Raw genomic sequence first — 27,203 nt, forward strand, 5'->3', positions numbered from 1 at the left:
ATTTTTCCATGTCAAGATATCGCTTATGTATGTACAAATAGGTACAATTTTCAAGAAATGTTCCCACCAATTCGTCATACTGTGGGATCAGTTATCAGGTCAATAAAAGTTAGTATTATTATGATAACGCTGCAGGCCATTTATTGTTTGTCACCTTTGATCTACTCACTTATCAAAATTGAAACAAAAAAATTCGCGAAATAATACAATGGCAAAAATTAATACATAAATATAAAAAACAGTTTGAAAAACGAAGGATGCCGTCAAACATAAGCATCATACAATGAATCATACACATAACGCGATTCATTTATTCAATACTGAAAAAAAAGAAACAAAATAAATTCAACTTGCAATTTTGTTCAGTGCTTTTAAACATCTGATCTTGCCAATTTTTAGTGAATGTAAATAAATGTGTTGCATTGAATTGTCAGGTTTTATAAGGTCAAATGTAAGTTCGTGCTCGCACTAATGTAATATCTTAATTTAGTATTCTTGAGAGGCCTTGTCTCCCTTGCCAGATCCACTGCTACTTCCAGTCTTTTTAGGCAATAAAACTGCCTGGATGTTGGGCAGAACACCACCCTGTGCAATAGTCACTCCAGAAAGCAGTTTGTTCAATTCTTCATCATTACGAATGGCTAGTTGGAGGTGACGAGGGATTATTCTGTAAAATAAAACATAAATATGGTCAATAAATCCAATTTCCTGAAGTAAATGTTGTACGTCTGACTGCAGGATTTTTCAAATATCTGTGTGTACGCATAGTTCAGTTACATGAAATCGGGTACTGTTTTCCCAAATCGAGAATTCCATTTAGAAAACGTGTAGATTGTCATAGTGATTTAGGAGAAGGGGGAGAGTTTGGTTGGTGCAAAAACAAGTTTCTTTGCATTAGGTTGAAATGGAAGTGTTCGGCCATGTTCACGTATAAATACATTCATACATACACCAATTTTATCACACGAATTATTACACACTGTACTGTTATTAGGATTAATTTCAAAGCAGTTCTTCATGTGTACAATGTATGTTCAATGTATCTTCATAGGAGACAAATGATTGTACCGAAACAGAGGAAAAACACGGCACGCGATAATAACGACGCAAATTCTGCTCGATTCCGTAAGAAATGTTAAACCTACTTTGGTTGAGATTTATCATATTATACAGTGAAGAAATTGTAGTGAATAAGAGAAAATGAAGGAGTAATCTGTGGGTTGTCTATACTTCTGAACTATGGTATTGTGGTTGTGAAAATAAGGGTGCTGATAGGACTAACCTCGTCTTCTTGTTGTCTCTCGCAGCATTTCCAGCCAACTCGAGAACTTCGGCGGCCAAATATTCCATGACCGCAGCTAGGTAAACCGGAGCACCGGCTCCGACACGTTCGGCATAGTTTCCTTTCCTCAGGAGCCGGTGAATACGACCTACGGGAAATTGAAGCCCAGCCCTGCTGCTGCGAGTCTTCGCCTTTCCCTTGGTCTTGCCTTTAAAAATCAATAAGAAACTTTTAATGCGTCCTGTTGTTCGAGAATCTGGCTAATTATTTCTCGGAAGCTTTGATACTACTCACCTCCTTTACCACGACCGGACATATTTCGAGATTGATTCTACACGGATAGAAAGTCTAATCACAACTGCAACCTCTTCCTACCGTTACCGAACAGCAAATGATGTCGGATGTCACGTATTTTGGCGCCCACTGTCTTGATAGCGCTCGTTTGCGCGGGAAAATTTTTTGACACGGAAGGCTGTGGAATTCGTATTATTTCATTCCGACAGATGGCAGCACCATACTTTGAAAACAAAAAAGCATGAGAAGCGTTACCTCATTGGTTAGTATCTAGAATTAAACCAATCGAACGTCGTCCTTGTCCTCTCCTATTTTTATGAGACTCGCAAATAAAACGCACCATTTGAAAAAGCTTTCTTGTATTTATGGATACATATAATTTATGCTTCAATTATGGCAATTGGAAGATTTAAAAACAAAAAAACTGACTACATAAAGCGTCGACCGAAAATATACATATTATGTACGGTGAATTACCTTCTCGACTGATTTCTTTTCATAAGAATTTATAAGATAATTTCAAAGACTACTTTAATATTTTACAATTAACTTTTAATAAAAGGGAGATAAAGGAGGCAGACAAAGTGTTTTCGAACAGTTTACTTTTAGGCTCTTGTTCTGGCCAGAAAGGTACCTGCAGATTTCTACAGATGCCTTAATATTACACAATACATAAAAATAATGATATTTACAAATGTAGGCACTCAATGAACAAAACGTTGAAAACACAGACAAAATTGATTTGCGGGTTATAACAGGGAAGGCGGGTAGATATGATGCTACATTATACGGAGCAAGGAGATAATCAATTTAGAGAGCACAATGAGAGATTTGAATCAGTACGCCAAATTATTCGAAAATGTGAAAACAAGAAAGAAAGAACTAAATAGGACCCAGGTGAAGTATAATAATTACGGTCTGCCAAGAAATGGATGATATTAAATAAAAATGTTATTTCACGTTTACTCATATTTTTTCAAGGTCCGTTCAATACATGGAATGTTAAAGGTTTAGCGGGTAACAAGCATTTTCATGGAATGTACTCACGCAATTTTGTGGTAAAAGTCAAGTCATTTTTTTTTATAACCTTGTTTTTTGTTAAGTACCTCAACATCGTTTTTCACTTCTTTGAAATTCACTGGCCATTGCAGACATTATTATTATTATTGTAAGTATTCAACATAGAATTGAAGGAGGTTCTTATTATTCTTATTCAATGGTTGAGTCTACAGTTTATACAAATTGCAATACATGTGTTCGAAAAATTATGCGAATTCCAAATAATTATTAGCGTTTCAATTATTACATACGGAAAATATTGAACCACAAAAAGTGCCCGTTTCGAGAAGACACTGGTGTACTTACAACAAATTAGAAGTATCTTTCAGAGGTTCATCAAATGGCGAATGTTCGATAAACAATTTTACTTCAATATAAAAGATATTCGCATTGTTTAAAAATCAATTATCTTCGATTTTGCAGTTATTAAATTGAGATCCTTCTCTTCTATGTTTATCTTATCAATACACATGCTACTAATCAGTAAACGTGCGAATCATATGATAGAATATCCTTTTCAATATTTAAATACAAGTCCACATTACAGAGAATAAAATAAGTTACATGAGTTCTCTCTATATTCAATAAAATATTATACAAATTATAATTATTTATCTTATACCTTGGGTTAAAGAGCCGTCAGTAAAAATTATGAAACACTAAAACTTCCTTATTAATTGAAGAGAAATTTGTATTTTGATTCGTTTTCTTTACACTTCATTTTTACACGTTCGTATCATATTGATATGATTACTTACAACACTTTAAACACTAGTCCCCTCTGATTTCATACACAATATTCAACATGTCTTTCAAATAGCATATTCTAATCAGACTCTTTTTACGAGTTGTTTTAGAAATGGTTAAGACACGTTTAAACTCCATGTAACAATCGCTATGTAAAAGAATGCCTAAATATCGAATAACTAAAATTTCTGGATTTAGAAAAACTACCAGTATAGCTTTAATTCATTACAAATAAAGTAAACTGTGATAAAAGACTAAAAAAATGCTGTACACTTGGTCAATGTAATCTTACATTTACTTATCTAAAATTGTTAAAAAATTGTTTGTCGTTTCAACTATTTAGATACCAACGGCTCTCTTAACCCGTCGATAATATCACAGATGAATGAGTTTCCGTGTTGTGCGTCGCGTATTGCTACCTCAGGGTTCTCAGAAGAGCGTTAATTCTTTCTATCTGCTCGCTGAGGCATCGCCTCTCTGTCTCAAGGGCGGAGCAATTGGACAATAAATCGTATCTTCTTCTTTCTAGTTGGATTGCCTCTGATCTCAGATTATTTGTCCGTGCTGCTAGTTTCGCCGTTTGCGCAGCTAAGACTGTTCTCTCCAACGATTTTTCTATAAAAAAAAAAATACAAAGAAAATAGAATCAATTAGAAAAACATATTGGCCCACGTTGACGATATCGTATGCATTTTTCACATAATGGATTTCAATTATTCACATTCGCAATGATTCTAAAATTTAAGCTGATTGTTATAGATAATAATTACGGACCTTTTGAATATTCCATGTATGCGATCATGGTATCTTCGATACCATCCCACCTCGATTTATCCTTGTCATCTTTATCATCAATCGAATCGTCAGCCTGACAAATCTCTGGTATTTTGCAATGTTGCTTAACGCCATTCTCTCCAGGTGTGGGTAGGACAGAGTGGAACCTTGGTACTATATTTGGAACCAAAGGTGGTAACGGTGGTGGTCGCTCTGGTAAATGTTTTGATTTCACTCTGTCCAGTAGTCGCATTTTCTGCGGTGGTCTTGGTAACAATGGTGGATTTCTTGAATAAACTCTGGCAATTCTTTCACAGTAAGCTGTCACTGTGTTGACACTTTTCCGTTTTTTCCGATCCTTGAGAATGTATTGCCAGCTTACTTCTGCTTCTGTAATGTTTTACACATTGTTGTTAATGCAAAAGAAACAAAGTAATCCAGATTCTTAATCATATTCTTTATTACTTTGTTGCAGATCCGACTGTGATTTTCCATTCAAAGGAAAGTATTTAATTTCTTACTCTTCACCAATGACGCTAATGTGTATGATGATAGTGCTCAAGGGAATAATAAACTATCATCACATGTTCTTCCGTAAATACAAAAAAAAAAAAGATGACAAGTATATTACCGTCTCTCTTGGTTGGAGGCATAACATCAAGCCCGAGAATATTGAGGAACCCAGCTTTGCCTACAAAATCGGGAGTTTGAAGAAGCACATCAGGATGTTCCCGTGGAATTGGTAATAGAGATTCAAGTATAGGTTCAGAGTCCAATGGTGGAACAGGTGGCTCTGGATTTAGCTTATATCGTTTTTCCACCTTGGAAAGTTCCATTTCTGTAAAGAAATTTTGAAAATCCACATTCTGTTATTCTCTGATTACTTTTCGGTTGTCTTGTAATTGAAATGATTGCAGACAAATGATACGTTTCAAGTTCAAGGTATCAAAACAAAATTCTAAAATTCGTTCATTTTTTAACAAGTTTTTAGACGCAAAGTTAGCCTTTGAAATCCAATTATTACAGATTATTTTATTCCATTGAGATACTATCTTACCATTTCTAGTGCTAAGAGTGGTCAGTCCGAACATGGCGAGGAAAGAAAGTTTCTTGGCAGGACATTGAAGCTTAGAAGGCGGCCCTTTGGTTATCCACAGATCCGAATCTTTGACATCTTCTTCACTCTCTGATTCAGAGCTTACACTGGCTCCGATGGTTTTCTCCCGTTTACGTTTCCTTCGTTTTTCAGCAAGGTCCAGCATCGATGTTAACTCTTTCGGTTTCTCGGGCATCAGGAATGATTTATCGTTCACAGTTTCGTGCTTGACTAAGGACTTGCTGAGATCAGGCACATTTAACACAGCCGATTCACACTTCACGGAAATCTCAGTCACATTATTGCACTTGTCGGTAAAGCAAAATGCAGATTTGAGTTCATTATTTGAGAAATTCAATAACTTTTCTTGATATTTTGGTATTTGCAAAAGAACATTTGAGACATTCTGGCAGGTGCGCAAAACTTCCTCCGATTTAATACTCTGCATCAATTGAGTAGTACCAATTGGTTTTTGCGCGACATCACTTAAACTGAACTTTACAACTGGTTGATACGGTAATGTGGACATAATAGTACTTTGATCCATCTGGGGTTTGACATCGATATCAGACTTACAATCTTTATCATTTGTATTTAAATTCAAGGGTTGAAAAGTAGGCCCTTTGTTGTTATGGTCATAATTTGACTGCGACAGTACAGGAGATTTATCCGATAACAATGTATTGATAGTCGAATGATTTTGGTTCAACAGTGTATGTCGCGATAGATCGCTTTCGTTTCTTTCATTATTTCCAGCACAATTCTTCTGTACATCTCTCTGGACGTTTTCTAAATTACATTTGTAATTCCGACTAATGGCTTTCGATCCGCTCATAATATGATTATTGTAGTAATTAGCATTCGCAGAAGTTTTATCATTAGTAATACAGTTATTATTAATATTTATTTGGACATCGGTTCGCTGAAGGTTGCCTGCTGTTGGCAGTGCTTCGCTTACATGGTGCGGCGTTGGCGGTTTCGTACTAATCGTATTATTACTAATATTTGTGGTAGTATTATGATTAATGCTTACATTAGGAATATTTAACTTATTAGAAGGATGTTGTTGTTGTTGTTGTTGCTGGTGGTGGTGTGGTTGTTGTTGTTGTTGTTGTTGTTGTTGTTGTTGTTGTTGTTGTTGTTGCTGTTGCTGTTGTTGTTGTTGTTGATGATGATGATGCGTGGAAGGGGGGGTGAAATGAGGTGGCTTATACAAGCTGGGGACATGAGAAACGGGAAGATGAGGATGATGAAACTGCGGAGTCGAGTATGGAATAGATTGGGAGGGGAGCTGATGATTCGTAGATGACGTCAATGATTTACTGACATTTTCCGGCAAACCATCTTGGATTGACTGTGTGGTGACCGCTTGGGTCGTTGAACACAAACTCGACGAGGATGACGACGACGACGACTTCACTACTGACTCTTGATGATTGATTTGGTTCGGGACATTTTGATTATGACTATTGAGTACGGGTCTCAATTGTGGTTTCGAAGTAGCGCGAAATGAGTCCTCAAAAGGCCTGACAAACGCCGGCTGAGGCGTGGTCGGCTGTGACAGGACATCTTTATTTCTAGAACTATGATTATTTGAAAGGGGTGGAGGAGGAGAAGATTTGTGAATACTGGGCGATTGGTTCGCCAAATTGTTCAACGTTGGCGGAACGGCACTCGGCGTTGTTAATATATGCGTTGCATGAGTAGTTGTCGTACCGCCGAAAGACGACGAATTTGTCGTGGTGCAGCCAATAGGATTTGTACGTTGATGATGCATTGTTTTGGTTGTAGTAACGCTCGTTATCGTAGTTATGTGCTGACTAGAATGAATGGTACTTGACGGTGCGGAAGGTAAATGTATGGAAGGTATGGAAATTATTGGCGCTAGAGGCAGACTGAGAGGTGGCGGGGGCCCAATAATGCTGGGGGCCAAGGAAGGTATGGAGGGCATAGTTGGCATCGATGATATCGAAGGGATTGGGGGGGGTGGGCCTATAGTCGCTGAACTTATAGGTGGAGGTCCCAAATTTAGAGGAGGTAATGTCGAGCCCAGTGGAGGTGGCATGGGAGTGGAACTGACTGAACAGATGGATGCGGAGCTGAGTGATGCGGGACCAAGTGGTGCTGCGGGGCTGGGAAAAGAAGGGAGTCTTGAGTGATAAAGGGACGTAGAATCGGTGGGATGGGGAGGCGGGTCTTCTTTCCTCGTAACGTGATGGCCACTGTTGACATTGGTTCCTCTTTCTCGGTCACGTTCTCTGTCCCTGTCTCTCTCTCGTTCTCTTTCTCTTTCTCTTTCTTTTTCCCTTTCTCGTTCACGATCTGGCTCTCGTTCTCGTTCTCGTTCTCGTTCTCGTTCTCTTTCCCGGTCCCGTTCGCGTTCACGTTCCCTCTCCCGCTCGCTGTGCAACTGAGTCGCTATGGTCGGCTTCCTAGCTGGAACAAATTCCCACACAATGCTTGGTAACACTCTACTACTCTACATTCAAAATTTTATTTACAAATTTGTTTTTCCAAAATCAGGCATCAAAAACGGGCTATGCATACTTCGTGTTATTTTTCAGTAATATCTGTAGGCAAAATTTTATCTATATTTATATTCACCAGTTTTTCCAATTTTCCATATTACATGATGCACTATTTTCAAAGAATTATGTATTTCTGGCACTGCAATTCTTTACTGTTTCGGTAATATGCTCGTTGTGCAGAATGATGTGTAACAGTTTATTTATTTCAAGTAGAAAACTGTGAGTCAACCAACTTTTTGGAATTTCCATGAAACTAGAAAAATTTTAATCTTTCGTATCTCTACAATTTGCAGAAGGTTCGATTCCAAAACACCTGAGTATTCAAAGTAAGTTGATTTGACTGTGTTTACCGTCTATTACCGGATAAGATTTGCAAATTTACTTGTCAACTTATATCTACCATGTAATTAGAAAATAGTATCAAAATGTTAGGTTCAAAGGCTTCAACGAATTGAATTAAATTTCATCAATTCTCTACCGTGAATTCTGAAAATTTGTATGCGATAGTCGATCAGTTACGAGAGAACTTATTTCAACATTAAACTTCAATTAGATTTCTTTTTTCACGACGACTGCGAGATTATCCAATAATTCCTAATGGATATAATTTACACGATTTGCTACTGAGTATTGGGGATGATTTTCAGCAATAAATGTGATATAACACTACAACAAGCTACGAAAAAAAAAAATTAAATAAATGTGAATAATGCACTAATTACTAGTTGTGATAATAAATATGTATATATAACTATTATGTAATACAGTATACGTATACAAAATCTTCCCCAAAACTGTTTCAGAAAATGTATCGAGGGACAAGAATTTCAAGTCAATCAAAAATTTTGATTACTTTTATTTTTTGCAATATTTATTTTCAATTGTAGACCAAATATACATGTTTACATAATAAATTATATAAAAATGGTATAATTTTGACAGAAAAAAAAAACACGAACAAAACCGAGAAATACAAAAATTAAAGAAAAAAAAAATAATAAACAGTGACAATTTATATACAACAGTGCATTCAGTCAGTGTGTATTAGGGGCAGTACTGTTTTGTTTACAATTAGAACAAAATTACCAATGCACATTGCTCAGTGATTAGTAATGAAATTTCTAAAACAGTTGCGGGAACAACTAATCTAAGAGTGTATTTCACCTGGCGAAAAGATAGATCGATTTTCACTGTGAAAAAGGCCACGATTGCCCAACGATGTCGATTTAAATTGCAGCAAAAGCAGGACTTCTTTTTCCCTTTATATTTCTTTTTCTTCAAAATCTAATATACATAGAGTTTACACGAAAGATCCAAATTTCCTAATCGTCAGATATAATCTCATATTTCTTACACATGTATATTGTATATAAGTATAATGACAAAGGATCTGCTTGTTGTTGAAAGATTAATTTCGAACGTATCGTTGCGCGAATCATTCAAGAGATCGATCCATCGAAAAATAACTTTCAAACCACAAAGGCACAAAACAGTCTATTGAATAAAAAAAAAAAAAGTTCTAGTTATCACATCATTACATCCACGAGGTTTCACAGAATATTACGAAAAAACTTATGAAATATGCATCGTTAGGACAGTCTATATGCTGTACGGTGAAAGAAGTATTTTGATCTATTACGCTTTTTTAAATAGCATCGCTATTTTCTTAGACAATAACAAGGCACATCCCATATGAAAGAATGGAATTTTATTATCATGAATTTTTTGAACGATTTATCCAGAAATCGATTATTATTTTTTTTTTAATCCAATTACATAGATTTTACAAAGTGCTAGAGGTTTTATGAAAACGAATTTTAAAGTGATGCTATCTTTCCACTTTGATGTCACACACTCTTAAGCCGATAATCATTTCATAATTTTTTTTTTTTTTTGTCTTTTCATGTTTTATAAAATGGCAATCGTAGAAATTAATTAAAAATCGAGTCCACATCATCAATTATTGCATAATCAAAATTGTTGTACTATATTACATCCAATACTATGAAAATCGTTTTATGGAACATTTAAATCCCGAAAGTTTAAGTATTGAATTCTCTGGCAGAGAACGTCGGTTCAATTCCTTGTATTCTATATTTTGTCAGCATATTGGATTTACCACATAGATACATAGGCATTTATGTAATCCCGACAAAGATGCCACAATAAAAATGATACCTTGATAGAAAAAAAAAAATAAAAAAAATAAAACAAATGTATCTATGAATCTTAGACAGTACCGGCGTTAGAGCTAAAAATGTATTTTTTTTTTTTTTAAACTAAAAGGAGCTACCAAACAGTTCACTATCAACAAATATATGTTTACTATCTAAAAATTATATCTATAACTTTCATTAGAAGCAGTTTAATTATGACTATAAGTTGTTGTTTTTTTTTTCATTTTATTTTTTATTATCTCTAGATTAATATTAAAAGCGTAGTTTGTTTTTTTCCTATACGTTTCTTTGAATTTTCATCGTTTTTTGACATCGTGAGTCAAGAAAAAAAATTATTTATTCGTTTCACAGTCAAATATTTCTAAACGTTTTCATTTTTACTCAGTCTGGGTGTGGTCTAGGTACCTAGAGAAAATGGTGGAAGGGTAGGGTGTGGTGGGGAAAAACGGCCTATGACCTAAAATGATCGAAAACCCAATGTCATTGATCGAAAGTTCACCTGAGCTTCCTATTATTATTATTTATACTTAATCAAAATAAACGAAAAACATTTCGTTACGACATGATATAGGAAAGTGAACTTTTTGGGCACTCCTTGGTAAAAATCTCCCTTTCAAAACAAAAGGTCTATCGATGACATATTTTTTAAATATTGATATAGTTAGATAAAATATATCTATCAAATGAACACAGTCATTTTAAAAAAAAAAAACTCAATAAGAGTACTGATATAACTACTAACAATAATTAACTTTTTTTTTTTAGTTTTTTGCAAAAACACTACAACGTCACTTAAAAATCATCTGAATGAGAATCAATTTTCATTATATCGTGCCAACTAAAATTTGTTAATACCGGGAAAAAAATAATAAATAATTACTAAATCAAGGTTTACCAGACCAAACAATAACAACATCTACAGTTACATACGGTTATTATTACTGAACGTTGATTTTACACAGTTTATTATTCGTTACTTGCATTCGAAACAACAGTTGGCTAAATAACCGCAATGGTATCTATGAATTGATAGCCGTATAACATACAATAATGTAATTTGTTGGCAAAAGAATTTTTCACGAACTTTTGGGGTAAAATATATGAAGAGGTTGAGAGAAAAAAGTATAAACCCAATACAGCTTTGTAGTTTTAGATACGACCATTTTATATATATTCAGTGAATTCTAAGACGTCTATTGACATCGAACAGTTCTATTTATTTTGAAGTATGTGAAACATCTGGTAAACCTTGCAACGATGGTATGCCGATCGCACTCTGAACAATTGGGTTCGATCAATGGGAGGCAGTGGGGGGTGGAGCGACTCGCTCACCTGCAGTGTCGGCTGAGGCAGGGGCAGGGACGGGAACGGGAGCAGCAGGGGCCGAACTTCGAGCGACCCGTCTCCTCTCCTCCTCATCGCGCAGCGCCGCTTGTTCTCTCACTTGTCGAATTCTATGCTCTTCTTCCAACTTCAAGCTGCAAAAACCAATGATTCATTTCATTATAAAGATTTTGAAAATTCCTTATAGTGATTCAGTATCGTTTGGATCTTTGTCATTCATTTAACGTCGAGAAGAGAATAATCTACTCTAATCGTTGCGTTAAAGATGTTCATTTCCACAACATGAAAATAAAATTCAAAGAGTGCTTACCGCTCGTGCATTACAGGCGACATCAGACCTAGGGATGCAGGTGGCAACATTTCTGGGCTGTATCGCAGTCCATAAAAGGGATACGAAGGGAGCCCAGGAAATAGTGGCGGTCTAAGCATCCCACACCTTTCCAAGTACATTTGATCTTCTAACCTGAAATTATAAGACGGTGTTATTAGCCTTGGTACCCTTTCTTCGTAACAACCATGTTTTGTTTTATTGAAAAATTGTCCCAGGAACTCGAAGGATCAAAGTCTGAATAACATTTAGACGCGTACCTATAAGCGTGTTGCAGGTGTGGCGGCGGGTAAAGACCGTGATGATAAGGGCTGTAGGTCTGATCCAGAGCAAATGCTGGCGGTGCATGAGCCGGATGATGCTCAGGCCGATACGGTTGGAAACCAGACCTAGCCAGAAGTTCAGAGGTCGAAGCCGTTACGCTGTGTTTGCTAGTTTCAGCTTGTCGAGGAGTTGTATACAGCGAGGGAATCTCCTCTGGCCTTCGCTCATGCGTCGAACGTTCCTGAAACAAAAAGTAAGTGAAATTAACGTCCGAGGTTTATATGTGGATGAAATTTTTGCAACATGTTTTCATTCTGGTTCGTTAGTAAGTTAATTGTACTTAACGAGAGAATTTCCGTTGGACAAAATCGAATTCCGTACCTTAGCAGGCGATGGTCCTCTCACCAGTGGTGGTGGAGCTCGATTTTTTGGACTAGCCCTCGGTTCCTCTTCTTGCGGAGCTGGTCCTGCCTGCTTCGCCAAGTTTCGAAGCGCCGCTGCGAAACTTCTACTGCTCTGTTGGTTCCCGGGTCCAGGTCCTGGTGTATGACCCTGTGGTAATACACCAGGGCTCGGCCTGTGTGATTTACCAATTGGAGCTGGTGGCTGTCCCTTGTTACTGGCTGGTTGAAGTCCTGCAACACAATTCAAACAGAAATGATGTGTTACTAAAACAGTGGCAAGAATGAGAGGAGCATTGTCAAAAAGTAATCACAACTGCTATAATTAAAAAAATAATTCACGAGTGATCCGCCATTTGTAAGATCTATTTTCGTCAATGTTACAAGAATATGTTATTGATTATGGTACTTCTATTGAAATTGAATCATCGTATGATTTATTGAGCACATACAACGCACGTTACTATTTCCACCTCAAATCTAGGTTTGTGTAATATTGCAGCAGCCGCATTTGGTTAAAATAAGAAAATAATGAAGAGAAGAAACAGAAGAAAAAGCAACTATCAAACCCTCCCGTTCTTTTGGGAAGAGGTTTTAATCCCCCCATTTAATCTCTCATCGAGAGAGTGTGCTTCCGAACTTTAGCAACAGATCTCTTCCTACCCTGGGCCTCATAGTGCTTTTACAGACTATTCGAGAATAAGACTACTTCTTTTCTATCACTTCTCTTGGGGCTGAACTTCTGGCAGACTTCAGAGTGTTTTACTCATTGTAAATTTGATGGTAGAAAGTGTGCATTACAGCTATAGACTCCAACAGCTGAGTGCATTTTAGGCAATTAAAATCTCATTTCAACTTGACTCTCCAGTAATTGGAATGAATGATCTTTATAGAAGAGGATTGGCAAGAATACAATTTTCGTTAATTGAGCTTAATCATTTTCTCCTTCTACTTTTTCCTCCACCATGTCCTTTCGAATGCAGATTTCAAACTCAGACCGTATCGTGCTTTAGAAGGACGATTCACAATTAGCAAAGTATGCAAATTATATTCTGTGGCAGGATAACGATGTGGAAAAGAAGATGGTTACTAGAAATTTCAACGCAGTTTGCAAAGTTCAAGAAAATTGTCAGTTGCAGGAAAGAAAAGGGCTGTGACACCTCATGAAATTAATTGGCTCGTGCTAAATTCATTATAAGGTTATACAGTAAACTATTTTTCTGTTAGCTGGCAACGACAGCAGCAAACCCTCAAAGATAAACCAGGCTGAGGGACGCCTGGAGTTGACTCGGTGTTGTTGGGGTGTTAAGCGGCTTACAGTCTGTTACCATGGTAACACCATGCCACTAAGACAGTACCTCAATCTCATCCCTAGCCGATGTTCCCTCATCCATGGAGGATTATATACCACAAGCTCCGCTTTTATACTAAAGTCTCTTTCCACCTAACCTTTGCGAGACGCGGTTGCCTTAATATAACTGATTCCGTTGTTAACTATCACACTTTTTATCAACGTATCAATAAGTGTATAAATTTACTCGATATCTAATTCAGATTTTACTTCCAGTATCATCATAGTTGTTGCCATTGCTATTGTATATTTTACAACGCATTTCTATTGTTAAGAATAACAAAATTTATTAATGGAAAATATGGAGATTCGCGATGGAAAAATGAGGCTGCATTCAATATTATTATTACATTATATAAAAAATACAGGAATATGAGTTTATTAAATTTTAACAAGTTCTTTGAATTCGTAACAAGCGATAACGAACGCGTGTACACAAATTGCATATTTATATAACGATGTTTCGAAAACTCAATCAATACTCTGTTTTAAAAGGAAATTAATTTACGTACAATGAATTCTGAAATCGGGTGAGCACGGCAAGATTGTAATTTTCCAGCAGACTAAAACTTCGTTTATCAACGAATAACATTAAAGAGGAAGGGGGCAAGCTGCTGATGACGGGTTTCGTTTTGCATCCGGAAAAGCTACGACCGTGTATGATTCATCAAGATTTACCGTGTTTAACCCGAGAATTACGTTATACATGACTCGATTAATTTGATACCACCTCAACCATTTGCTGTCAATTTAAGTGCGAAATATAGATATTAGTACGATTTTATAGCTGAAATGAGAACAAAACATATATATAAAAAAAAAAAAAAACAAATTAGAAAAATAGTTTCTTCCCAATAATATTGTTGTCCATTAATATCAGTCACTCAATTGTTCACAAAATCTACATCTGAAAATTCGTTGTATTCGGTATAAATTTAAAAAAAGAATTTATAAGTTTGGAAGAAAAAAAATGAAAAAAATTAAAAAACTAAGAAACGGCCTAGTAACGGTAACGTGAGATAAAAAATTTATTACGATGGATCGCTGAGCGTTTAAACTTGTGTAACGCCCGTTGCCGAGTTGAATAATTGATTGACAAACAGAAATAAACCGAGCGTCAGAAATCAAATTAAAAAGTTATAACGGATTGTTTGGTTGGTTGGTGATCTCCGTAGTATGGTGAAATTAAAAACTCGTTAACTCGAGCGTGTGGCGTAGGGAATTATTAGCGAGGTGAGGTTATGTAATCACCCTGTATCGCGGGTGTCGGCGGGACGGGGGTTGGGGGGGGGGGGAGGAGGAAGAGGGGGTAGCGTCAGGGATAGTTACACGAGTAAGCTTAGAGCTCACCTCACCTCACCTCACCTCGAAAATGTATAAACCCGACTGCTTCTACCTCTGCCTCTCGCTGAAAAATCAATGAGCAAAGAGCGGCGACGAAGAACCGCGCCAGCCGTCAGGGAGGAGAGGAGAGGAGAGGAGAGGAGAGGAGAGGAGAGAAGAGGAGAGGAGAGGAAGAGGAGGAATCAGTGATGATACTGCAGCAGTAGCAGCAGCAGCGGAGTATAAAGAGATGGAAGGATATACGTATGTAACGCACACCCTGCATACGCGAAAAATGTACAGGGTGACGTTGCTGGCTTGAGGGGAAGACTTTTTTTGGACAGGTATCGAGTTCCTGCTTACAGAAATCTTCGGTGAAGAAACGACATTATTTTTCCAGCTTCCGGAGGAAAGAATTGTTAATCGAGTTAATTAAGTGAAGTGGTGCATAAATGCGCAGGTAGATAATCAAAAATGAATTTCGACAGTTTTTTCTCTCCCTCTATCGGAATTTCATTTTATTCACTAACGGCCATCTTGCGACCGAAATTATTGAACACCGCGAGCCATTTCGATTACCGATCGTTCTTGCATTTCAATTAATCGTATATTTCAAAGATTTGAATGTCGATGTATCGGAAATTATTATCGATTGAGTTTGATAGAAAATCCCGATGATAATGTTTCGAAAATTGAATAAACCACGTAAACTCATGACAAATTTCTTCCTCTTCTTTTTTTTTTCTTTTTTTATCTTAAAGAAGATTCAATCTTCAAATATATCGCCGGGATGGTTTTTGAATTCAAACACATAAAGGAGACAAATAATAACGCCGCAAGTCAACGACTGGTCATTTTTCGAAATTTTTCACAGACAATTATTAATCGAAATGAATAAGAGAAAGAAAGGGTGTTACGTTGAAAAAGAGTGATTTTGAAAAATTTTGACAGAGCTTTCGATTTAACCGAATATTTCTATTATTATGATTATCCATATATTATACAGGGGATGAAGAGTCTTCCAAGCCTGCTCGAAAACTTTTCACGTGTCAGATGTAGGTACCGGAATCACAGGGTAAAAATAAAAGGCAAAAAAAGAAGAAAAAGTGGTGAAAGATGCGAAATCGCAGAGTACAGAGTCAAAGCTTGTTGGATTTTTCCCTTCTCCGTCGGTGTGTCTGCTGCGCCCGTAGCTTTTCTCTGCCTTCTTTACTTTATCCTCGTGTATAAAACGCCAACCCCCCCCCCCCCTCCTTCAACCTTTTCGCTTTCTACACCCTGCGTCGCAGCATCAGCATCCCCTACAGTACCATCGGGACTGCCGTCTCTCCTCCTCTCTTCTCCTCTCCTCTCTTTCTCTCTCTACATCCGCCCGTTTGTCTGCCACCGCATCGCAGCCGGGAAATTTGCCACTTTCAATGGGTTTGAGTTCGTTCATATGTACGTATACTTATATATATATATATATATATATATATATATGTAGTTGTATTGGTATACATAAATACAAGTTTACTATACATTAGATACATAGCCAAGGTTTGGTCAGTGACTGATTTACGATAGCTCAGGTTTGAATTACTTTAACCCCCCCCCCGTCCCCCCTTTCTTTCATACCGATCCTTCATGTCTTACGTGCATAGAAATTTAGCGTAAATTTATCCCATCTCACATACGTTTACTTTCGGTATGTTCAATTTTGTCCTTCTGAGCATTAAAAAAAAAACTTCTTTTTCTTCTCAAATCATACTAGTAAAAACTCAAATAGTTTGCTATAGATATAAAAACAATCATAGACAATTAAGTTGAGTGTCACAATGGTATGTCAGATTCCTTTTTTCTCTATTATCCAACTTGTTCCTGAACTTGTAGAACTTGAGTTTTTTTTCGACCACAAGAAAAAAACAAGTAACGATAATAATAATAATAACAATAACAAGTTAAAAATCCAATGACTTGAATTATGACTAATATTACATAAATCGTCATTAACTTTAATCAAATTGAGGTTATAGAATACAGAAATGAGACTGCCGGCGGTGGTGAGGCAACGTTATTAAATAGCGGATTCCGGTTAGATTTTATTTATAACACGATCTGGCGAATTAATATGAAAATTTTCGCGGAAGCAGAGAAAATCGACAAAGCGCAGCAACGAAGGAACGAGTCGAGAGGAGAGATTCTGTCCCCCTACAAGATCCTTCGGACTTTGACCGAGGAGTTTGGTATAAGGGAGGGTATCCTGAGGGAAGCAGCCATTCAGTGGGGTTGGGGTCTTACCCTCCATTCTTCCCCCTGCCTGCATAGGCGGCCAGATACCAGAATTTACTTTATCTTGTCTCATTTTATTTTATCCCGGTTACCTGTTCCCATTATCCTCGCCTTTTTCTGGTCTCTGTTTTCTGTACTTTTATATATCTCACTCTTGCCTTATACACTCTTTCGTGTTTTTGCGCTCACTTGAAAACCAGAAAATTGAATATGTATCTGAAAATGTTGTGTATAATTACAAGAAAAAAAAAAAGTTAACAGTTTTTTTTTTATAAATTTATTCACAGCTTTTACGAAATTGGTAAATAATATATGACTTTTAACAAGCAACAAACTAGTAATCTTTAAAACTTGAAGATTTGCGTTTACACGAATATTTGATTAAATGTACATGCAGGTTTAGATACTGCAATAAACTCAAAGCGATACAAGTCCGCCGCGTAAGTTCCCTTACTCGATATAAATCTGCGCTGTATAATTGCCTCCTCGATAGAGAGTGAAAAAATATAATAATCTCGCATCACATTCGCAAGTGTAATCACAAATGTTAAAGAATCGAATCCCCCCCCCCCCCCCCCCAAAAAAAAAAAAAAAACCGCAACGATTCTATTAATTCAGATCCATTACTTTGATGAAATCGGACGACAAACGTTGAATACAATTCAAGCACTTACTTGCAAAAATATGCGAAGCTAACTAACGTTATTGTAACGATTTACGCTAATGAAAAATATTTATTTCGCTACATTGATATTGTTTGAAATTCCGTAAACCGTAATAAAACAAGACATATTCATATATTTCGAAATCTTACTTCCTTCAAAGTCAATGTAAAAATAAAGAAAATAATAAATTTTTCTCAACGTTTCGTTACAATAATTTCTGCGAGACAACTATTTGTACCTACGCCTATGTTTCTCGAAGGAGGCTGCCGCCGGGAAGAAGGACAGGAAGTGGAATCGAATAAGCGGAGGGAGGGAGAATCTGAAATGGTATCAGGGCGAGGACTCGAGGTTTTTGGGTATGAGAAGCCGCCGCCGCTGGGGTACTAAAATGAAACGTATATTTAAGGTGAGGGTTGGCTCCTCGCGAGTCTCGCAGTAGGGGCTCAGAGTCGTTTATATGGTGATTCGATGTGGGGTTTTTGGCTAAAATATCAAGGGTATGCCCCGCGTTGCGGGCGAAACGGCTCGACTAAATAAGGGCGACCAAGGGGTTTGTCCAGCCTTGTGTTTTCCTCCCCTCATCACATTTACGCACTCCGGATTTACGCGCGTGTATCTGTGTGCGTTTGTGTTATGTATACGCTTTATAAGCCACCTCGCAAACATAACTCGGAATTCTGGAGGGAAAAAAGAAAAAAACTAGTTTCCGGGATAGAACGTATAAAACATATGTGAAGCCGATCGTTCGACGGAATGGCAAAACACATATGCACGCTTCGCATCTTTCCTTCGCACAACGTTGTATGTATATATATACATGTATATATATATTATACACCATGCATACGAATATAGGTATAAAGAAAATACAGCGATACCGATGGCAAAGCCAAAGCCGTTCTTTGCCATCGTTACCGACGGTTACAGCGTATCGCGATTTTGTCGATCCATAGGAAGGATCTTTCAGCGATACATCAAAAGCTCTTTACATTATATCCGAGTAGGATGCGTGAGCGCTTTAAACTGATCTTATTATCCCGCACCAGTTCTCCGTGCAAAAGTTTAATTTTTTTTTTTTCTCTCTAGATGTCTTTTCTTTTTCCGTTCGACAACAAATTTTTACGATTTACATTTATCGTTTATAAATACACGTGAAAAACACTCTTCGCGTTGCTTGTTCCAATGAACGACTCGGTACGATTTTTTCCCCCCAAGAATATCGACCTCACTGAAAAAAAAATCTTAATTCTAAAATCGTAAAAATTTACTCTGTCTGACGCGTTAAACGTGAATTCGCGTCTATACATATATATGTAATTGCATACATGTGCTATTAAATATTACAACTCTGACGGGGATCAGTTAAACGGATATCGCGGTTTGGTAATGGATGCGAGTAGCTCGTTTCCCACCATCGAGCATACCTGTCATTCTCTGTGAATGAATAACAACGACTCGACACGCAGGCATGAGAACCATTTATTTAGTGAATCAAAAGTCGCGTTCAATAAACGCCGTCAAAACGCGGTACATCATTCTGTTTTCACTTATACGATATTAAAGTCGACAGATTATTTATAAAAAGAAAAAATCAGTAGAGAGAGAGAGAGAGAGAGGAAAATGTCTGCCCAACTTCACATGCTAACTGTAATTGAATAATCACCTTTCTATGAATTACAATACAACAATTATAAATAAATATATAATCTATACACTGATCGGAATTCGATAAAATAAAAATTTTCTCAAGTTTTACGTTTTTTTTTTTTTCTCATTCTCGTTTGTGTTTTTCCCTAATCTCACACACGATTCACGCAACGCAACGAAGCCCATTGCAGGATCCGTATAACGTGTATATTATTAGGTCTACAAATCGTGAAACGAAAGAACGTCGAAAATTATTACCAGGCAAATCGATAAACAGGTCGTCGTTGTCTGTACCTCGGGGCTCTTTGGACGGGATGGTAGGGTAAAGAGAATTGGAGAGGTATATAGCTGGCGATAACCATGGGTTGGTTGCCACCGGGAGGTGGTACCTCGAACAATAGAAATAAGCTCTGGATTAGGGGTTGATTTGCATGAGGAATCGGCGGGGGGGAGAGGCGGCGGTGGCGGGTTTCGCTAATTGTCCCCAGAGGGTGCCTCGTACTTTAGTGTTAGGTTTGCACACGCGTATAATAAACGCATCCTCTACGTACACGAAACAACGCGCAATGTATGCGTGCACAAGCTGCGGAAGGTACGGAGAAGGCGAGAGAGAGAGAGAGAGAGAGAGAGAGAGAGAGAGAGAGAGAGAGAGAGAGAGAGAGAGAGAGAGAGAGAGAGAGAGAGAGAGAGAGAGAGAGAGAGAGAGAGAGAGAGAGAGAGAGAGAGAGAGAGAGAGAGAGAGAGAGAGAGAGAGAGAGAGAGGAAAGAGGGAGGGCTCGACACGCGTCCCGTGGGATGAGAAAATCGTTACCCGGCACTCGCCTCGTCCCCTTTTCAGTTCCCCGTTGCCACCAATCAACTACGATCCCGCGCATCGTTCCCTCGGGACCGATGAAAGAGGAGGACCTGTTGTCCAAAAGGCACGTGCGCGGTTTCCACACTATGTATTACGGTGTTTATTTATTAACCTTTATTTGTTTTTTTTTTTTTAATTTATTCACTATGCACGCTGGTTGGTTGAATTTCAGAAGAGGAAAAAGCTTGTTCCTTTTTTAAAACCTGTATGAGTATATGTGTATAATATGTATAGACTGATGGAAGAGAATTAACAATGAGTTTGATTAAAGCAACCGCACACGGTAAATGAACCTGGATAGTGTGACAGTTTTGATTATAAATACAACGTGCGGGAAATTGGTCAAGTTTCGAACAAGTTTTATAGCTAGCATTAGGATTTTGCAAATCGAATAAATCCAAAGCGGAACAGCGAATGCGGTAACGATTCGCGGATATTAAAATATCAACGCAATAACGGCGTTCGTTAAAATTTCACGCGCGGGGAATTGAAAATGGTATGAAACGAGAACTAGCAATTGTAAAAAACCAGTATTTATGCAACGAAGAATGTTACAGTAAAATCATTTTCATCGCCGCACAATATTATTCTATACAACAGGTTGTAGAATTTCAAGATTGATATTTGTTGTTAAAAAATCAGTGCTCATTGACTGGGCTGTATAAATTTAGCCACTTCTCTCGTTACGCCGTTCTTCAAAACGCCGAGGAAAAAAAAAAAAAAAAGAGAAGAAGAGGTACCAAACACGATGGGTCGAATCAACGTGTCGAAATATCTCTTTCAAGCTAACGAACCAAAATTAAATAAACAATAAAAAACCACCAATTAAGCCCAATGATCCGCGAGTCGAAGTATATTCCTAACCCTATAATATTCATCATATATACATATACATACATCTAGTAGAGAATTATACAACATTGTATAGAATCATCGAGCACTGTACCATTGTCATGGTGTAAAGGAGGCGCAATCAAGTTGTACGTGACGGATATCGGAAATACATACTTGTAAATATATGCGTATAGATACGAAGAAATATTGCAGCAGACGATTGTAAAGGCATCGAAACACGAAGACGTGGACTCGAGTAGCTGGTCTGGGCGTGGTGAACGTAATAACGATGGTTGGAAGTTATAAACCCCGTTCAAGACAGCCGATTGCATGCACCGTTGCATGGCACGGGGCGTTTCTGTCAAGCTATCCGTATATACAGAGCAAAAAGTAATCTATAATCACCGTACGATTTCGTTGCGAGTTCAGTGTACCTTATAAAAGTCAAAAGTGAGGCTCTGAGTTCTCGTCGAAATAACTACGAGTCTCGATTGACAAAAATAGAGTTGAAACGTTCTAAAAATATCCACGAGCTGGTTTTCCTTAAGATCGAGGACTACTTTGACTAATTAATCAATTATGCAAATAGCTGGACAGTATAAGATTTATACGCAGAGCGTCAGGACACTTTTCCTCCTTCATTTTAGACAGTATTTTCTATTTCAATGATCGGTGAAATGCATAAAATATTTCGTCAACACACCTGATTATCGCTAATTGATAAACTTGTATATACCTATAAACGGACAACTAGGTCGAATTATAATATTTAATTTATGAATTCGAAACACTTGTCGCGTTAAAGGGAAATAATAATTCGACCGGTTTGGAAATCGGTTATTAAGATCGGAACACGTTGCAGGTACTCAATTTGCTTAAGCTGCGATGGTAATTGGCAACAGCAACACCGATAAAACGCCACTGTATAATTAATTCTTAATCGCTCTACGTTACGAGACCGTGGACTGAAATGAAAAGGGGCGGAGAAAAAGAATAAATGAAAAATAAAAATAATCCGACGAGTGCAGGTTATACTAACGGTAGACACGCAACGCGTTCTACACGCGGTAATTTTCATACCCATAAACCCTCTCGACATATCGACGAACTGGCTCGACAAATAATCTCGCCTCTCTGTGAACCTGTATTACATACCGCGAGGCGAGAACTAGTTACGTATATTTCCATGAAACAACATTCTTTTCTGCATTCCAAAGACAGGTAGGTTTACTATTTTCCAACAGAGTTTCAGTTCTTTAACAGACCAGCTAAATCTTCGATGAACGGACTCGCGATTTTCATCGTTTTCAAACTCGGCAACGTTCAATCGAGTAGGGTAGATTCGCAATTCGTGTTCACTGTAACCATTAGTGGCTATCTATATGGAATCCCTTTTTTTTCTCAGTTTGACGTTGAATCTCTACAATTGCGTGATTCGTGATTAAAAGTCATCTTCGAGCAAGTTTTTGACGAAAGTTTTAATACTTGGCACACTTTGTACTTTCAGAAATTAGTGTTCACGAGAATCGAGCTGCTTTGTACCACTTGTGAACATTATACATCGATCACTGGATGAAACAATGACCACAAAACTAGTACCAAGGCAAGTAAGACCCGTACACCTACCCAACACCACATTCAACGGAAAGAAATTCCACGCGTTTGTTGTAAATCGCCGTAAGCTACGTAGCCACTTCTCGCAAAGAAGATCGCACTGTAAAACAAGGAACTGAATAAATAACGCGGCCAACACGCTCAGCGCAAGCACGACTGGTACCTTAAGAATGCTGCTGTAGCATCGTCTGGTTGACTGCAGCGAGATGCGGAGTAACGTGTGAGATAGGTAGGTACTGCAGGTGTGTACGTGTAATTTGGTACATCGAAAGATGGCGTGTAGAGTGCAGTGCATGTCATACAAATACACACCCATATATGGAACGTAACGCTGGAGGAACGAATAGGAACATCGTGTGTATAGAACGTGGTGATGCAGGCAACTTGAACATGGTATGAAACAGTGTTTCCATGGAAGAGGTAATATTCTGTTCCCGGTTTACGCCGCAGGTAGTGGTGGTGGTGGTGGTGGTGGTGGTGGTGGTGGTGGTGGTGGTGGTGGTGGTGAAGAAGGTCTTGTCCAGCAGGAGAGCATCAAGGTGCAAGCCATTTCGTCTAGACAATAAGTGGGGAAGCAACGAGGGGAGAGAAAAGCGGAAACGAGATGAAATGAGACGAGACGACGGTGTTGGATCCTGCATCAGCATCCCCGATCCTCGAGCATCAAGCGTTGGGTAATATATACCCGTATTCCGTTGGGATTCTCGTATTATTACGAAATACCGACCAAAGTCTCTTCACCTCCTCCTCCTCCTCCTCCTCCTCGTCATCCTCGTGAGTACTTGTCTATCCATGTATACGCTCGTGTGTGTGCACATGGTATAGGCGGGTGGCTCGCTGGCTGGCTGACTGACTGACTGTTAGTTATTACAAGACATCGTCTGCTGTGTGCACCGTGCTAGCTTCTGGGCTGCATGGCTCGCCTTCCGGCGATTTCGTGCAGTCAGCTCTTTACGGTCTCGACGCTTTCATTGTCGAGTCTAATGAAAGGAGCGTAAACAACGTTGCAGACTGAGGGTAGATGTGATTTGACGAGTTGAGGGAAAAATTTTGACAGGGTTATTCACGGGGCTGAAGCTAGCAGCCGGAATTGGCAGCCGAACGTTCTAATGTTTATTCGAATAAAGTAGTGATCACCGAAAATCAAAATTTTGTGAAATACCTTGAACCCTCAATACTTATATAATATAGAATTATGAGGGTAAAACTAAACAGAATTTTTCTATTTTCAAAAAATCCAATACGACTTCTAACTCTGGCTGCTAGCTTCACCTTCATGGGTTCTTCGTGAATCGAAGCACCATTTGTTGTAGCATCTACATGACGGTTCATTCCTCATTTCTATACTTCTTGCTGGACCAATTGAAGTTCACGAGGGAGTCCAAGAGCGCCAAATCGATTAATTGCGAAAACTTTTTATCTTTACGCTGCGATTTGACCAAGTCACAGTTGTTTGTCTCACTTGCCAACAAAAACAAAGCCTGAGTTAGATGGATGAATGATATTACTGTCTGTATTCCCGAAGATAAACGTCCATTAAAACAACTGGTTGACTGGTTTTATTAGCATTCTCTTACAAGACTTTAACTACTGATTTTAGGGTCAAGACTCAAGTCGGTGTTGCACGTATAGGTACTAAAATTGAACCGGTCAAGAAGAAAGAAAGAAAGAAAGATAGAAAGAACCACGTTGTTACTTTTTTATAATATGTTTCAACAATCCACCGCCTCACACAGTTGTTCGATTTCCGGTGCTTAATCACACGTCATATGCTACTAACAATAAGAAAGAGACTGGTGCAGGTTATTTGAATCCCAAGTCACAGGATGTTGATAAGATCGTGACGGAGTAGCGAAGGCTGTGATATTTTTTTAAATTATACATAATTACCAGAACGACATCCGCGAGTGTACGAGAAGAGATTTTAAACTAGGTAGGCAATGTTTAAAGAGTACGGACTTTGAATTTATTCTGAGCAATATAGTTAGGTACAGTAAATCGAGCTATGGGTGCAGAGTACCAAAACTGTTTGCACTGTCCCAACTCATTCGTCCATCCATTCATACATTCATTCATTCACGACTTCGAGTGAATAGAAAATTATCGATTCACGTCAAGTTTCGAATACACCAGTCCAAACTCGTAGTTCCAGTTATACCGATACGAGTCATAGCTACGATGTTCTCTTCTAAATGAAGTTGGCTGGATGCAGCCTTTAGTCGAGGTATCGGTAAGCTCTGTAGTCGACATCGAATCATTGCGTCTGTACCAAGTCTCTTGGCAAATAAGCCAAGAAGCAAATACCTGTTGCCGGCGCCACCTCCGAGTTTTAGAGGAAAGTTTAGCTTCTCAAGAAGAAGAAGACGAAGAAGAAGGTTTCATTTCCGCCGCACGGTCGATCGCTCCTCGGTAACTCGCTTCCAGCTAACACGTCTTTGCCTTTCTCTCTCACTACCTGACAGAGCTAGACGTGCTTTTTCTCACACCTTGCCGATAAGTCCACGTATAATGCACAATACCTCAAGTTCGTATCGTATCCTTGGGTCTACTATTTATACCTTTATGAATTTGCCGTTAGTCGAGTTACGTAACTACGTGATATAATACACATTAAGTACAAAGTCTGCATACTGCGAATGAAAGTTCGAATCAAAGGTGATCGCGTATTTCCAAGTGAAGTCAATAATTTTCATTCGACAAGAGAAGTTTCTGTCTTATTCAGTCATCCTAATGAAATTTCGGTGCGAGTTATGTTTTTCTTTTTTTTTTCTTCTCTCTTCTCTTTACTCTTGCATTTTTTTTTCTTCCTTGTCCTCCTTCCTTCAACATCGTCACTCTTTGGCTACGTGCAGTATAGGTAGGTATAATTTATTCTTGGCTCGTTGGATTATAATACGCTGCTGTGCAGCAGTGATCGACACAAAGTCGTAAACGTCACGGTGGTGCATGTTTTTAAACATGCAGAGAGATTCATATGGCCTCAAGTTTTAATAATTCATTAATATTCGGTTACAGTCTCAACGTTACACCGTATCGACTGATCATAACTTCCACAAATCGAGGAGTCAATTTACAATAGAAACTGTCCGAGACTCGCTACCACAACGTTGAATTTTACAAAAACTATACAAAACAAGGGAGTAGTCGCAAAAATTGACATGCATCACAATTTGATACCACGTAATTCACCCTTCAAAGTCACGTGATCGATGTTTCAGAATTTCCAAAATCGAAGGACGATAAGCCGACTATCGCGTGTCGAATTCTCGTCACAAGTAAATTGATTGTTGTTTTTTTGTTTTTTTTTTTTTTTTTTTACAAAGATGACGTATAGTATAAGAGTATAATAAAAGGAGTATAAAACGATCAGATATTTAAAGAGGGTTCATGTCACACACGGCGCGTGATTAATATTAATGAGACAAGGCCTGCGTTCGCAGTATAGGAGTATGCTCGTGCATACGAGGAGATCGACCCCTGTCGTGACTTCCTGGGGTGGTTTTGCAGGGACCCAAAAGGAAACCCGAACCGCAGAGGCAGGAACGAATATATCGCGCAGCTGCAGGATCCCACTAACACCACCACCACCACCGCCAACCACCACCAACGCCATTGCTCGCGCCAAAACCTGGAAACCAGCTAGTCCACCACGTCGAATGGTAATCGATACCTTCTTTCGCATATCATGCCTGACGTATTATCGCCCTCCTTCCCTAATTTCGGCAATATTCGCCCACTCCAATTTCCGGTGCGATGTGACTCGCAGGTTTGGGAGAGAAATTTGTCCTCCATTCTTTTATAAGAAAATCTTAATGCTCGTACACCGGTTGGAACGATTTTTAATCAACAAGCCGTTGCTGCTGCTGCTGTTGCTGCTTGACTCGAGTGGACGATTGTTGAAAAAAGGGGAGCACAAAAAATCGCTAATTCTTCACGATTCGCGTTCACCAGACCGACCCGCACGTGTGTTATAATAGAATGATCGTGACTTTTCGACGCGTTCGCTTACATCGAACGGGTAGCAAAGAGAGGAAAAAGAAGGAAAACGAAAGAAAGAAAATTCATCGACGCATACACACACACACACATATACTCGTATATATATACACAAGTGAATGGGCTTGTTGGCTGGCGTTCGAGACCTTTTTAGCTCGTGACAAATAATTCGCCCCCCGAAGTTTTTTACTAACAGGGTTAGGGAGAGGAGGACTGTTGTTGTGAAAAGGGGATCGATAGCGCTTGCCTGTATATTACGAGATCCTTGACGCGTGACGTTGGTGTTTGAAGCGCGAGTCTGCATGTGTGCACACACCTACATACTCGTATATGTACACATAACATACGTGCA

At 38.4% G+C, this 27,203-nt stretch overlaps 2 protein-coding genes across 2 annotated transcripts in view; both read right to left on the bottom strand.

The window, feature by feature from the left end:
* Window positions 1-115: 115 nt before the first annotated feature.
* LOC107223648 (histone H2A) lies at window positions 116-1,736 on the bottom strand. Its single transcript, XM_015663399.2, has 3 exons — window positions 1,577-1,736; window positions 1,283-1,490; window positions 116-667 (listed from the first exon to the last, which is right to left on the bottom strand). Exons 1-3 carry the CDS (start codon window positions 1,596-1,598, stop codon window positions 487-489), a joined length of 411 nt encoding a protein of 136 aa, XP_015518885.1. The 5' UTR covers window positions 1,599-1,736; the 3' UTR covers window positions 116-486.
* Window positions 1,737-2,160: 424 nt separating this feature from the next.
* LOC107223647 overlaps window positions 2,161-27,203 on the bottom strand; it is a 70,943-nt gene continuing 45,900 nt past the window's right edge. The window contains exons 9-16 of the mRNA XM_046735160.1: window positions 12,275-12,528; window positions 11,890-12,134; window positions 11,612-11,764; window positions 11,290-11,435; window positions 5,214-7,688; window positions 4,788-4,994; window positions 4,157-4,546; window positions 2,161-3,997 (exon numbers count right to left, since the gene is read on the bottom strand). Of these exons, the coding sequence (XP_046591116.1) occupies window positions 3,798-3,997; window positions 4,157-4,546; window positions 4,788-4,994; window positions 5,214-7,688; window positions 11,290-11,435; window positions 11,612-11,764; window positions 11,890-12,134; window positions 12,275-12,528 (4,070 nt within the window). The 3' untranslated portion in view covers window positions 2,161-3,797. The remainder of the gene's footprint in view (window positions 3,998-4,156; window positions 4,547-4,787; window positions 4,995-5,213; window positions 7,689-11,289; window positions 11,436-11,611; window positions 11,765-11,889; window positions 12,135-12,274; window positions 12,529-27,203) is intronic.

This window comes from Neodiprion lecontei, chromosome 3 (genome assembly GCF_021901455.1).
Source record: "Neodiprion lecontei isolate iyNeoLeco1 chromosome 3, iyNeoLeco1.1, whole genome shotgun sequence".
In the NCBI taxonomy this organism is placed as follows: domain Eukaryota; kingdom Metazoa; phylum Arthropoda; class Insecta; order Hymenoptera; family Diprionidae; genus Neodiprion; species Neodiprion lecontei.